At 40.9% G+C, this 15202-nt stretch overlaps 1 protein-coding gene across 1 annotated transcript; it reads left to right on the forward strand.

Annotated features, from left to right (window-relative positions):
* The first annotated feature begins 1391 nt into the window (after nucleotides 1–1391).
* Nucleotides 1392–10618, forward strand: si:ch211-284e13.4 (insulin receptor substrate 1-B). Its single transcript, XM_063894912.1, has 3 exons — nucleotides 1392–2018; nucleotides 3387–6518; nucleotides 10403–10618. The coding sequence occupies exons 1-3, from the start codon at nucleotides 1670–1672 to the stop codon at nucleotides 10408–10410; spliced, it is 3489 nt and encodes a 1162-aa protein (XP_063750982.1). The 5' UTR covers nucleotides 1392–1669; the 3' UTR covers nucleotides 10411–10618.
* The last annotated feature ends 4584 nt before the right edge of the window (nucleotides 10619–15202 follow it).

Here is a 15202-nt window from a genome sequence, read left to right on the forward strand (position 1 = left end):
TGTCCTTGCCAACTCTCCAGTCTACATGTGTTTAGGCTTAACCAATCCCCCAATAAATCACATAAAGGCAAGTAAATCCCTATTTAAATGTTACTAATACAAATTATACTATAAAAAAGAAATGAAATATTATGTTAAATACAAATTAAAAAGCTCTATAGTATGTGTAAAAGTATTAAACACAGTTATAACATAGTTTGCCCAAAAATATGAATAAAGTCGGAGTAAAGTATGTTGAAGATATCAAGAAAAAAGTAATATTATAGTGAATTGAAAACATTATAGTTATGGTATGCTGTCTCATTTTCTTTAAAGTCATATAATCACAAACTATTACCAAAAAAGGGTATTGTGAGAAAAAAAAAAGCCATGTTTTCTTTAAATATATAGTATACTTTGTTGAATAGTATATTATTTTGAAAGAACAGTCATAATAAAATAAAATAATAGTACATCCAACAATTGTATATAAAAAAGGCATAGTATAGTATGTCAAAATAACAGGTATTGGTATAGCATGTCATTATATATATATATACACATATAAAGTACAGTGTGTGCAGCATGTTAAATAAGTAAACCTCTTAATGTTGACCTCAAAGTGCACCAGATTGTTTTTGAAATGCATAATTGAATATTACAAATCAATTGTACTTTAATGAGATGTTAGAAATCTAAAACACAACATTTATTGTAAGGGGAGTTATTATATAATCACATGCCCATTCATTGATCTGTGAAATATGCATGTATTTAAAGTCTGCATCATATTCAACATGTAGAAACCCTGACCTCTCAAACAGTATGTTCTGCAGTTGTTCCTCGGGGTCTTTGAGGTTAAACAATCCTGAATTTATCAACAGAAATGTTCCCATATTACACGCAGTGTTCCCCGGCTGAACACCGTGTTCCTCTGAGCACCCAGCAGTCCAGAAGCACCCCTGGTTTCTGACTGGCACCGGCTTGGAGGTGTCAGTCAAAGCAGAAGCTCAGCCAAGTCAGCCAGCGTGAGCCACACCAAGACCGGAAACAGATCAGGTTGGCTTTCACAACAAAAGCACATTAGGTTGTTCACAGAAAACACAAGAGGTGATTTGTTGAAACATGAAGATACAGCTCTGTTATGGATTCAAAATATCTGATACTCATCATTTAGTTACCTCGTGCATTATGAGGTAATATTGAGCGTCTGAAAAAGACAGATTTAGACAAGCAAGTCGGTATCAGGCCCTATTCAATTCAATGATGGTTTTATTTTGAAACATCTTCACCGGACGTTCTGTGGAATTTCCCCCAGCTTGCTAGTGGTGGTTACAGCCTGACTGTGGAAAGCATCAGACAGGTGGAGGAGACGTCCTCAGCAGCTGAACTGCACCGCGGTTGGACTCACGGGCAGCACTGGGCTGGGCTGCAGGACGAGCCGCGGCGGACGCTGTGCACGCTGTGCGCGGATCCTCCTGCAGCTGCTGGATTCACAGTATGATTCCAGATCCGAAACATGGTTTGGCTGTTTTTCCCATCCTGAGCCTTCTCACGCATGCTGGACACATAAATGTGGACGCGGGGAGGACGAGGGATGTAGTTGCAATGGATTAACGAGGAGTACACATGGGCATCGATTTTTTTCCAGACATTATTGGCTTCTAATATTTCCCACCCTGTCTTGGTCATGGAGAACCAAGCAGCCGAGCCGCAGAACTATGAAGATGTACAGAAAAGCGGATATCTCCGCAAGCATAAATCAATGCACCGGCGATTCTTCGTGCTGAGGGCGGCCTCGGAACATGGTCCTGCTCGACTTGAGTATTATGAGAACGAGAAGAAATTCCGCAGTAAATCACCTGTGCCCAAGAAAGTCCTGAACCTGGACACCTGCTTCAACATCAACAAGCGAGCAGATTCGAAGAACAAGCACATGATAGTCCTTTATACCCGCAGCGAGAGCTTTTCCATTGCTGCAGACAGCGAGGAGGTCCAAAATGACTGGTACCAGGCAATGCTGGACCTTCAATGCAACTGTAAGATATGAGAAGTGTGATGTGATTTCCACTGTCTGTTTCTGCATCAGGCCTATCCTGCCGTAGGCTGTTTGTTCTCCACACACTATTTTGCTCGGCCATTCCTGGTTGTTAAATGCCTAGGACTGGCTCGAATTGTTTTCTTTTATCATTTGTTCTGCAGCTCTGGTTAAGCCATTTCATTTAAATACATCAGTGTTGTGTTTTTTGGACGGTGCGTTTTAAACCAAGAGGCAGGTGGATCCCAGTGAACAGGGTAAACCAACACGCTATGGGCGGCATGTGTTGTGTTTGTGCTGCACAATTCCAATAAGCGTTGCTTTAATACAGTCAGAACATGCGGATCATTTTCTGTCAGCAATATGTAATATGATGCATGAGATAGCATCTGTATGTGATAATATTTACACGATCAGCGTTTCTGACTGAAATGCAGCCCGTTTCATACGACGGTGTATTTTTTGCATGGCGCAGTGGGCATATAGCAACCATCCAAAGGATGCATCATATAGTAGTAGCCTATCGCGGTGCACTCCGCTGGATCCCGTGTTTTTGTTTTTCTGCACAGCTCTGACTGCCGCTCGCCTAACCTACATTTGTTACACGGTGCTGCTGGTAGGGAGGAGATGGCATCGTCAGTGCGCTCTCACTGGAAAATGTGTTTCTGTTGGTTAACCCTCGTGTTTACGTTGTTATTATCCTTATGCTCGCGCTCAACATTACCACCTCCCTCCCTCCCAGTTATCCTTTGCATTTCACTTAAATGAGACTGATGGGCTTGCCCACCTTTAATTTTCTCAAGCTGTGGAAGTCTGAATAAATGCACGCTAGATTGAAGACCCCCATTTTGTTGGGATTATGTCGAGTGTAAAATATTGTTTCTAAGGTAATTTAATTTGAATGTATGCATGTACATTATGTGCATAGCGACGTACATAAGCTGACTGGAACACATTAGCATACCATGTTATAGTAGTTCCAGTGGGAATAAACTCTAATAACATTAAATATTATTGAGGATGGGAGAAACCACTTCAGTTCAGTGGAGATGGTTGTTGGGCAAAAAACAGTACATGTGTATATTGTAATTTTGCATTAAACTGAAATATAATGCATTATATCACAAATGAACATCCATTATTCTTAGCAGATGAATGGAATACCTCCCCTGGACACTTACATTATTAAAGAGCAGTAGCTTAATAGTGACTGTGATGAACAAACTGTAGCACTGTTGCATGCCCACATAAAAGAGATAATAATAATAGATATTATTTATTGGTGTTTTGTGTTAAATTAAGATGTATGATGTGTTTACTAATCAATTGCCATTATCGTTAATTCATTTATGCTTTATTGTTTTTCTAGGTAAAACTCCTGAAGACTATGGGAGTAGTGGAGAGTGTAGCTCTCCATCTCCTGTTCCAACATTCAAAGAAGTGTGGCAGGTCAAGGTTTGGCCTAAAGGTCTCGGACACGCCAGGAATTTAGTGGGCATTTACCGACTGTGCCTAACTGACAAGACAGTCAACTTTGTCAAAATCAACTCTGATGTGGCATCTGTGGTGTTGCAGCTGATGAACGTCCGACGGTGTGGCCATTCAGAGAATTTCTTCTTCATTGAAGTTGGGCGCTCAGCGATTACTGGCCCTGGAGAGTTCTGGATGCAGGTGGATGATTCTGTGGTGGCTCAGCACATGCATGAGACCCTGCTGGAGGCCATGAAGGCCCTAAGTGAGGAGTTTCGTCAACGCAGCAAATCTCAGTCTGTGGGCACGTCGTGTGGAGGTGGTACTGCTTCAAACCCCATCAGTGTCCCGAGTCGTCGGCATCATCCAAATCTGCCACCAAGCCAGGTGGGCTTCTCCAGAAGAGCTCGCACAGAGACTCCTGGAACAGGAGGCAGCAGCACTAGTACTTCACCGACATCTCGCCATGGATTCCCGAGGGCACGGACTGCCAGCATCGGGGCCAGGTCGGAGGAGGGAGGAGCGAGTGCCAAAGGGAACTGGGCCAGCTCCAGCCCAAGTCTAAATGGCTCCTGCTCAACTACGCCAACACTGAGGCCCAAGCCCACCAGGGCTCCAACTCCTGCTAAGATTACCCTCAGCCTTGCACGCTACACGCCTAACCCTGCTCCCTCTCCTGCACCGAGCCTGTCCTCGAGCTCTGGTCATGGATCAGAGTGTGGCCTAGTCGGGGCAGCAGTGGGAGGCATGACAATCTGCTCCTACCCTCGTGTTTCCCAGAGAGTTTCTGTTTCAGGTTCACCAAGCGACTATGGCTCCTCAGATGAATATGGCTCCAGTCCCGGGGAACACTCTCTTCTTGTACCCAGTATGTCTGGACACCACGCACCTGAAGGCTCCTCTAGCTATATAGTGATGGGACAGCGAGAGGGCCTCCTTGGCTCCCATCATCGCTCAAAAGGCAGACGGATAATGCGGCGCTCATCTAGCAGGGAGTCTGAGGCAGAGCGTAGACTACTGAGCAAAAGGGCTTCCCTGCCTCTGGCAGCCCATGAACGACTGATCCCCCATAGAAAAGATGAAGATGATGAAGACGATGATGACTATGCCATCATGTCGCAGAGTGCTAACCGAGGGAGAGCTGAGCTCCATGGCTCTGGGGGTTTGGCAGTTGGGGGTGGGCAGCTGGCTGCAGTAGGAAAAAGTAGAAAGAGGATCGACAAAAGCCGGAAAGAAGTGGAAGGCGGAGCGGGCGTGGATAGTGGCTATATGTCAATGTTACCTGGAGTCACATCTCCACCTGCTTCTCTCACGCTCTCGATAGGTATGTCCGACGCCAGTGCTAAACCTGGGGCAGATGATGAGTATATGGCCATGACCCCCAACAATAGTGTGTCCCCTCCTCAGCACATCCAGCAGCCCAGCACAGAGGGATACATGGTCATGTCTCCCAACAGCAGCAGCTCCACAGACCTGCCCGGGCTAGGCATGTGGGACAGCAGGGCCAGCATGGAGAGCCGGGCGGCCAGTGACTACATGAACATCTCACCTGACTGCAGCCACTCTGCCTGCAGCACACCACCTTCCCATCCTGAACAACACCAACTGCAACCAAAAATGTTCAATTCCTACTTCTCCCTGCCAAGAGCTTATCAGCATACTCTCTATTCTCGCTTTGAGGAGGACTTAAACAAAGGGGAAGGAAAAAAGGACAGCGGTGGGAATGATGGTGCTGCAAGGGGAGGGGGAGTGGGATACAGCAAGAGAAACAAAATTACAGCTGGCTCTGCAGGAGGCTGTCAACTATCCATGTCTTCCTCTTCTTTCTCCTCCAGCTCAGCCAGCAGCGAGAGCCTTGAAGACAAGTCCTTATCGGCAGGCAGAGGGTTAAGTTTAGTAAGAACTGGAGCGGAGTACAAGTTTGCGGGATCAAGCTCAAAAGACGAGCGCCATCACGAGAAACGAGGATCGAGTAGTAAGAGCCCAAAGCAACAGAGGAGGGGTCGTCCCCTTAGTGTATCTTCAGACATTACTAAAGCAAACACCCTGCCCAGGGTGAAGGAGAATCTGCTGCCATCGGTTTCTCAAAACGTCGGTGAGTATGTCAGCATTGTGTACAAGGACAACAATAAGTATGGCGCCGGACAACGCTCTGAACGAGGACAACCCGTGATCCATGGAACCATCCGCCGTATGAATCAACCACTCCTCTGCCACGATAATCCCGCTGTCCTCCCTCGCAGCTTCTCTGCTCCATTGTCCACTTCTGCAGAATACGTCAGCATGGATTTAGGGAAGTCCCCAAACCCCCTGACTCCTGTTCGATCCACATTCAGCACCCCACAGAGCCCACCAGCTGTTGCCCCCAAGACCCGGTATGAACACAGCACGTCCTCTCCGCTGGCAGCAGAGGGCAGTGTCGGGTACAGAACAAAAGTAAAGATGGCAACCATGCCAACAGACGCCCCTACTCCCAACAAAGGTTCAGATCTCAGCATCTCAGCAAGGCCTGCCATCCACTCGGGTCAACCTTTACCCATGGATCAGGAAAGAGGCTTGGGTTTTTCCCCAGTCAAGTCTTTCAAGTCCCCTGAGCGGAGCGGCAGATCGGTCCGCGGTGACCTACAGGGACGGCCGAGCCACCGCTCAGAGACATTTAACTCACCTCCCTCACTACCACGCCACCCACCCTCCTCTACCTCCATCTTCCCGGAGGGAGGCCAGGCGGCGAGCCATCGGCATGGTTTGGATTGCTCACTGTGGGAGAACAGGCAGGCGGGTGGTTTATCAGACACTCCTCCACCTCAAGCCTCCACCTCGTCTGCTGAACTAGGCCTTAACTATATTGACCTTGACCTGGCCATTGCAGACAGCCCTCAAGCCGGAGTGGAGTGTACCTCCGCCGCCTACAGCATTGGAGGAAGCTCCATGGGCAGCACTGCTGGCTCCAGCCTCAACACTTACGCCAGTATTGATTTCTACAAGTCAGAAGAACTGAGAGCACACTCCAGCAGTAGAAAGGATGGACAAGGTAAGTGGACCACAAACCAATCTTAACCAAAAGAAACTGAGATTTGTTTTCAGAAATGTTGGAGATATGCTACGGTAGCATGATCTACTATAGTTGGAGATATCCTATATGAGGTTGCAGTGCCTCTAGTGGCAACGTTATGGTTGTTCTTGTAGATGAGCAGGTTATCTGTGTCAGATCTGGCCCCAAACAAATCATGGGAATATCAATTAATGCAGATAGAAGTTCAAAACAATCAGAAGTTGTTCCTGAATTAATCTCTAATTTAAAGGTAGGAAAACACTGACTGTCTGAAACCAAACATAATCTCTCCAACTATTTTTGGAATTGATTCTTTTTTGTGTGTCAATTTTCAAGCTAAATACGCAAAGCGAATCTCTGGTTTAAGCTTTTTGAATCTGAGTTGCTTCTGTCCTTTGTCAAATTTGTTTTCATTGCAGAACAAGTTGATGACTCACAATTTCCAGACAAAATTATGCTTTTATCATTCGATGTGAATGTCATTGCAGAGGAAATGATGCGTTGAATAATCCATTAGTCGATTGACAGAAATCTGAATAAATAATCCCCCAAAAAATGAGCTGGTTTCTATATTTTTACAAGAAACAATCAGCTATTTTTCTTAAATGTTAAATATATTTTTATTACTGAGTGTCGACCCGACAAAACAATCTGTCAATCTGTCTGGGATAAACTTGTTTACCACATTCTGTCATTTGTAGATGTAAGAATTTATAGCAGCATTAATAAAATACTCATGTGATCAATTCACATTTTTATAAACAGCCTTAATTGACGATCATTTGTATTTCCAGACAAGTGAAAGCGAAACAAATCTACCCAATTCCTTGTAATGTTTGTATAGCTGCATGTAAGCTCTTCATGTGAGGTGCATAATCCACAGACCAAAGTGATGTCTGGGTCTTAGTCACTGCTTCCCCGTTCTCTCTCTCCTGATGTGTACCTTTGCTTCAAGCTGGAGAACACTGAGTCTCCAGGCTGTGGGTTGTCTGTAGACTCTCTTATTATCACAAGTGGGTGTTCTGAGAGCAAAGCCAATTGATTTGTCTGCTGGTAATGAGCCATTTCACATAAATGGAGGTAGAGGGGAGAGAACACGGCCAGGTGTTTGTGTTTGAGCGTGGGCGTGTTATCGGCTGCAGGATTTCACATGGCATGAAAACAGATGACAAATAGGTTTGTGGAAAATACATTTTTGAGTTTATTTAAGATGCTTTTTTTACCTTTTAAGAAATAAATCCTAGAGAGACCGTATATATTGTAAAGATAAAAAATATTTACATTATTTATTTCAAATAATAAATTAATAATAATAATATTACATTAAAATGAATAATATTAATAATAAAACATTTAAATATAAATTATACAGAGACCGTACGTCTTTACAATAATGCAAATATAAATATAATTTATTGGGACAACATTAATAATAATAATTAAAAATAAATAAAGATAATCCTAATTAAAAAATATATATATACTGTTTTTAATAATAATAATAATACACTTTATTTATATAGCACCTTTCAGAGTGCTTAAAAAAACCAGACTTTATTTAAATAAAAGGAATTAAATAAACTAACAGTTATTTTATTTTTCTGCAGCTTTGTGATTGATTTATCTAATGCTATTCAATCTCTGTGTAGAAAGTAGTGGACATGTAAAATCAGAATAGTTCCCTCTTTATTTAAATTGAGGATAGTGTTTAAGATGCGCAGCAAAGAAAAAAAGGCTCTTCTGTAAACTTGTCTTTCATGTAATTTCCTCACTGCATTAAATGATTGAATGTGCCTCCCCAGAGCTCTTTCATTAACTGCTGCCGTATTGCTATAATTAAACTCAGTATATAAAGCCTGCATATATACTGCATGTGGAGGTTGTGCAGCATATCAAATATTAAGTGAACAAGCTCCTCAAATATCCAATCAACACTCATATAAACCTGCTGATATCAAAATTACTCCACCTAATTATATTTGAATTAGATGCTCAAAAAAAGTGTTCATTAAAAAACAAATTATAGTAATATGTTGGTGGGAGAAGTACTCAGATCTTGTTCTTGAGTAAAAGTAGAAGTACTCAGATCTTGTACTTGAGTAAAAGTAGAAGTACTCAGGTCTTGTACTTGAGTAGAAGTACTCAGATCTTGTACTTGAGTAAAGTAGAAGTACTCAGATCTTGTACTTGAGTAAAGTAGAAGTACTCAGATCTTGTACTTGAGTAAAAGTAGAAGTACTCAGATCTTGTACTTGAGTAAAGTAGAAGTACTCAGATCTTGTACTTGAGTAAAGTAGAAGTACTCAGATCTTGTACTTGAGTAAAGTAGAAGTACTCAGATCCTGTTCTTGAGTAAAAGTTGAAGTACTCAGATCTTGTACTTGAGTAAAGTAGAAGTACTCAGATCTTGGACTTGAGTAAAAGTAGAAGTACTCAGATCTTGTACTTGAGTAAAAGTAGATGTACTCAGATCTTGTTCTTGAGTAAAAGTAGAAGTACTCAGATATTGTACTTGAGTAAAGTAGAAGTACTCAGATGTTGGACTTGAGTAAAAGTAAAAGTACTCAGATCTTGTACTTGAGTAAAGTAGAAGTACTCAGATCTTGTACTTGAGTAAAGTAGAAGTACTCAGATCTTGTACTTGAGTAAAGTAGAAGTACTCAGATCTTGTTCTTGAGTAAAAGTAGAAGTACTCAGATCTTGTACTTGAGTAAAGTAGAAGTACTCAGATCTTGTACTTGAGTAAAGTAGAAGTACTCAGATCTTGTTCTTGAGTAAAAGTAGAAGTACTCAGATCTTGTTCTTGAGTAAAGTAGAAGTACTCAGATCTTGTACTTGAGTAAAGTAGAAGTACTCAGATGTTAGACTTGAGTAAAAGTAGAAGTACTCAGATCTTACGTACCAGAGTGTAGGAATACTCTGTCACAGTAAAAGTATTCTAAATGTTCCTCCAGTGAAAGTAGAAAGTACTCTCATCTAAATGTACTTAAAGTAGCGACAGTAAAAGCAGTCCTTGTTTGATTGGTCCATTTCAGAATAATATCTCTGATATGTTTTATAATGATTGATCATTAAAGTGTTCTCAGAGCTGGTAAAGGTGCAGCTAGTTTGAATGGCTGTGTATACTGCAGGGTAGCTGCTGGATCTATATGAACGTTTACTGTGAAGGAAAGATTGGAATATTGAAGATGTACAGTCTGACCCATGATGTAACTGGAATCCTCCATGCTGCCTGGTGTTTGTAAATGGTTAAGTATCTTTACAAAAAGCACTTAGAGGCGTAGTTTAGTGAAGACTGCAGTGTCACGTGTTCTAGCACTGATGGGCTCCAAGTGAATGTGAACCAGAGTTCCTACAATCTTTTTTATAAAGCAGAAACAAATAATAACTCTATTTCTCGATACAGAACTGAGAAAAGAGAAGAGGTGCTGCAGCACAGGAATTATGATCAATTAAAGCAGCTTTTTTCACATTAGGCATGTAAATATGTCACAGTAGAGGTACACTATGCAAATATGAACCTGAAAATGACCATGATATGTCCTCTTTAAATATTCTGTGTACTGTGGATTAATATATAACTATGATAATGGTTATTACATCTAAAAACACAAATTGTTGTCACCTTTTTAGATCTGCTGCGATAAATGGATGAACTGGTTAGAAGATGGACAGAAAACGTCATGGTGGCGAACCTATATATATCAAATCAAACTAAATCTTTTTAGACCTCAGCTTGGTCTTGGACTAAGAGACATTTCTTCTGTATTTGTGACCTTTTATTGACATGTAATCTAGAAGTTAACGAGCAGATTAATCAATAATAATTTAATTCGTCCTTGGTTTTGATTCTTCTCTTTCAGATTGTTGATCTCCAACACTCGGACAGTGACGGGACGGCCGGCGGCCTGATGTGTTGCCAAAACAGAACCGTACACTGGAGTCTGAAACTCATCTCAGCCCGTCTGCTGTTTTCTGTCAACCAAATGTGTGCCAAACACACACACACACACACACACACACACACACACACACACACACACACACACACACACACACACACACACACACACACACACACACACTTGCAGGGTAATGGAAAGGTTCTGTTTTGGCCTTGTTTTGAACTAAAATGACATTTGATCATCATTTAACTTAATATAGATGAAAAGGACAATTTGATACAGTATGTGGGACTTCTCAGGTGGCCATTTTGGCTAAAAACAACAACAACAACAACAACAACAAACCGAGTCCATCTATACATCTTAACCTAAACCACATTGTAATCGGTGCATGAGCACTATTGAATAAGGCTCACAATGGCAGCTGAATAAATCATGTATCGGGTCCCACATTTGTAATCCTCAAGGTTTATGTTTTTGTATATTATCCTTTTGTCCACATATTAAGTTGAATGATCACCAGGTGTCATTTTGACTTGAATGAATGCAGCTTGGCAGAGGTACCAGACACTCATATACGCTGTAAACATGTTTGATTTAGTACAGTATATACAGTTGCCCAAAAATGCCTTTACACTTCCTGACCTCTTTTTTGTGCTACTAGCAGACCTCAAGAGTATCCTGAGGTGAAGAGTAAGACCAGTTAAAGTCCTCTTGTGATGTAACCTCTGTATCATTTAGAAAGAATACCGTAAAGTCCACAGGGAAAAGATAAATCTGGGATGAGAAAAAGGTCAAAAGATGCTCTCCTGCTCTGCAAAATAATGAAGTACACAAACTACTACAGAGTAATCAAAAGTATTTTCTGAATTTTCCCATGAACTGTAAACGATACCCTATGAAGATAAGATAACATGTTCTTTAATTGGGATTTATTTCATTGCAGCAGCATAAAAAAACAAGGCATTAAAGGTCTCCTTTTAGGCTCTTTTATGCCTTATAGGTCTCAAGTATCTAAAACACATGTCTCTGACGTGTTTTGCTCAAAATACCAAACAGATCATTGATTTTAGTCCGCTATCCCTCTGTTTCAGCCCTGTAGTTGAAAGTGCTGATTCTGTGACGGTCGCTTTAAATTTGAGCCGAGCTGAAGTTGGCCACGCCCCTTTGGAGCGTCATGATCTCTCGGTCTGAAGAGAGACGTTTCTAAAGAGAAACTCAGCTAAACGCTGCCCTGACTAAACACCATATGTTCCAAACCACATCAAGCATTATTTCTGAAACCCTTCTCAGTGTTTACCGCTAGAACAGAGACATTATATGAATTATATTAACAACAACTCTAAGTCCCTCCTGCAGACATCCTGCACAGAGACACAGAGGTGCTGCGGAGGGGATTCAGCTCGCGACTGTATATGGGGGACGATAGGTTTGGACGTGGGCGGGACGCTGCCAGGAGTTCAATGTAAAGCCAGCCCACATTTCCGATATGGCGTCATAACCGCAGCAAATCTGGATCAGCTCATTTGTTCCCCCGTTTTTAGAGATGTGGGTAAGGAGGGAAAGAGAGAGGGTTGTATTTTCTGACACCTTGTGAGTCTCCTTACACACCGGGGGACACACATTTATGTATAAAGACAACAAAAAGTGCATTTTGCATAATAGGGGACCTTTAACATAATTAGAAATCAAAAGAGTAGAAATAAACAATTCTTAAATATAAATAAACCGGCATTACAGAGTCGAATACATACAGATGAACTATAAGATATCGGACAAATAAAACACACATTTTCAGTTTGCACAATATAAAGCAGGATACTATTTACATTAAGTGTAAGGAACGGAATATTACATTAAACATAAAAGGTCAAATGTGAAGCTATAAGCTAACAAAAGAGGAACTATGGAGCACTTCCCGGTCAAATCAGAATTGAAATGAATGCATTTTGAACCCTGTGTGTAGCACAAAGAAAAGTCAAAGTGTAAATCCTCATTTGGGCAACTGAGCTTTATTAAAACTGTATATTATACTATAGTGTATACTACAGTATACAAGTAGAACGACAGAAGCTATAGTACATACTGTAGTCTGTTTTCCTCATTTTTCAAAACGCAACTCTAATATAAAGTGACACATTACAATATAAAATATACAGTATACATATAATGATTAATACTATATAGCCTAGATATCTATATACTCTTTTATAAAGTGCCTCATTTTTGATTGTAGCTGTTTTTACACAGGTAATCTTAAAATGGGTTAGAAGAAAAGAAGAAGTGTTTCTCTCCTGAGTCTAAGTTGTGAATATGTTAAAGACAGAACACTCATGTTGCTATCAGTCAGCCATAATCAAATTGCCTTACTGTGTTTATCAGAAGAAAAGAAATCTTGTTTTGAATTTGTTTGCAGTGCCTAACACTTCAGCCACAATGTAAGCACTCTGTTTGGTTTCGTCAAGCTGATGTTTGGCCAAAAAAAAAGGAAAATGTCGCTGTAATTTCCCACCCTGGGATGCATCCACTCAGTATTGTTATTATTTTGTCCCACTACCAACCAGCCACCGGTGTAAAAGCGGCCTTTTTGCAGATGGGAAACCCTCCATCTGAAGCTGGTTCTTAGTGTGCACTGTGCTTGCAGAGATAAAAAAAATTGTACATGAGGATTCATTGTATAGATTTTAATGTCAAATCATATTTTTAATGACGTTCCCTGTTTGTACACCGAGAAGAAATGACAGTTGCCAGTGTCTTGTATATAAAATAAGTGGTCCACTGTTAAAAAAAAGGGTCAGTATTTGACAGTAAATCTAATATTTGCTCTTATTTTAAACCCCAAAACAATCATGAAAAGATATTCTTCGAGTGTTTATCTGGGCTTAAACTGTCTTCATACGCTAGCTGTTATTATTTGGATGTGGATTATCTGAAAGTTGGATTCAGTTCCCAGAAGGTGTGACCACTCACATCCCTGCTCTCTACTCTCTCGTGTACTCCGTTGATTCTGCTGCTGTCAAACAAATCGCCAAAAAAAAAAAAAAGGTCTGACAACAATTCAAAAATCTACTCTAACGACGAGTAGACACACAAAAGACACCTCACTTTTTCACTTGGACAGCCACTGTGCCAAAAAAGTGTTTTTCCTTAAGGTAGCTTTACTTTTGACTGGTTGCGTACTGTATCCAGAGCCACTGGCGGAGAGTGTGTGACATTACTGATACTTAAATTCAATTAGGATGTGCTGGTTTACAACAAAACACTCAGTCCAGGGCTCTGGATGTGTGTGTACAGGCTAGAAGGCTTTCTTGATGCATTTTTGACACTGGTAGCTTTTCCCACATTTAGATTTTTTATTTCACAAACCAAATAAGTTGTGGCAAAACCTGCTGATACACGTAAACGGTAATGAGCGTTTTAATCCTGGAGGTATCATTGCTTGTCTGTCATTTCTGTTTTCCGGTCATTAATTACAACCAGCTTCTGGAAAAGTCTTCCATACATTTCTTTAGTATTCGAATTGCAGATGTGCGCAACACCTGGCACACATTTCCTTCGTGAAACACTGGTGCCAAAGTTTTATAGAGATCTCTGAGCTTCTGTGCCGCAAAGCTAATACAAAGGTTGTTTTTTTTTTTACCAATTTGTCATAAATCACTGTTTTTAAATCCTACCAAGAAGATTGAGCACAGCCCACTACTGCCAAACAGTTTGTGCTCAACACAGGAAAACTTGATTGCCAAACTCTTGTATAACAACTCCATACAGCTACATGGACTGGTTTTATAACTTGTGTTCCTCTTTTGTTACAGTGATCTTTTATAATCTCTTTGTTATTCCCCTCAGTGTAACTCTTCTAATTGGGGATTAGCGAGATTCTCTGACTGTACCTCATAATCTCAACTTCGAGCAGACGTAACAGTTGGTAGTAAAGCCCCTCGGAGAGTCTGAGACGGGTTCAGGATATTACTGACAGGAAGGAAAGGCATGAATAAAAGCTGATCATTTGCAGTACTCAAAAGCAGTGTTTCCATTCTCATGACATACGGCTTGAAATTCTTCTCATCTACGAATCATTCAAATTCTGCAAAGTGTTTAAATGAAAATGCAGAAACCTTTTTGTGTTGAAAAGAACTCTAACTCTATCTGTGGGAAATGATACTGTATGTACAATCAGGATATGGAGTATAATTACAATGGGAAAAGAGCATTGTATGTATTTTAAAGCTGTTGATACTACTTTGATAATGATGTAAAATGCAAAAACACTGAACGGAAACTATGTAAAGTATACTGTGTATAGAGGAGTTTGCTCCAGGGGAGGGACGGGCATGGGGTTTATTCTGTTGATGGCGAAATTGTTTAAAACAGAATATTGATGATTGTTGTCTGTGATGTAGACAACGTCAATGTTTTTTTTTTTTGATAAAGGAAAAAGTGATATGAAAATGGAAAATTGTGATTCTTTTTTTTAATGACGTCTGTTGATCTGAGCGTTTTTCACTGAAGGCCACAGACAGAAAAATATCCGAAGGGCTAGACCACTCACCCAACGTCAGCAATATCAATCAAGTGTAGGTAAACTGTGCTCGATAATTGGATATACTTTAAGAAACAAACAGTCTACATCACAGCTTTCATTTATTTGAGGCTCAACCTGAGGCTTCTGTCCCCCCCCCCCCTTAAAACAGAAACCTCACATTGCTTATAATAAAGGGAAATAAGAATCAGACACAGGTTTATTGCCAAGGATGTAAA

This window comes from Eleginops maclovinus, chromosome 11 (genome assembly GCF_036324505.1).
Source record: "Eleginops maclovinus isolate JMC-PN-2008 ecotype Puerto Natales chromosome 11, JC_Emac_rtc_rv5, whole genome shotgun sequence".
NCBI lineage: Eukaryota > Metazoa > Chordata > Actinopteri > Perciformes > Eleginopidae > Eleginops > Eleginops maclovinus.

Bases quoted from the DNA above. Each gene is read 5' to 3' on its own strand.
- si:ch211-284e13.4 (XM_063894912.1), top strand. From the start codon at position 1,670: ATGGAGAACCAAGCAGCCGAGCCGCAGAACTATGAAGATGTACAGAAA. The intron at 2,019-3,386 runs GTAAGATATGAG...TTGTTTTTCTAG, and splicing joins GCTGGACCTTCAATGCAACT to GTAAAACTCCTGAAGACTAT.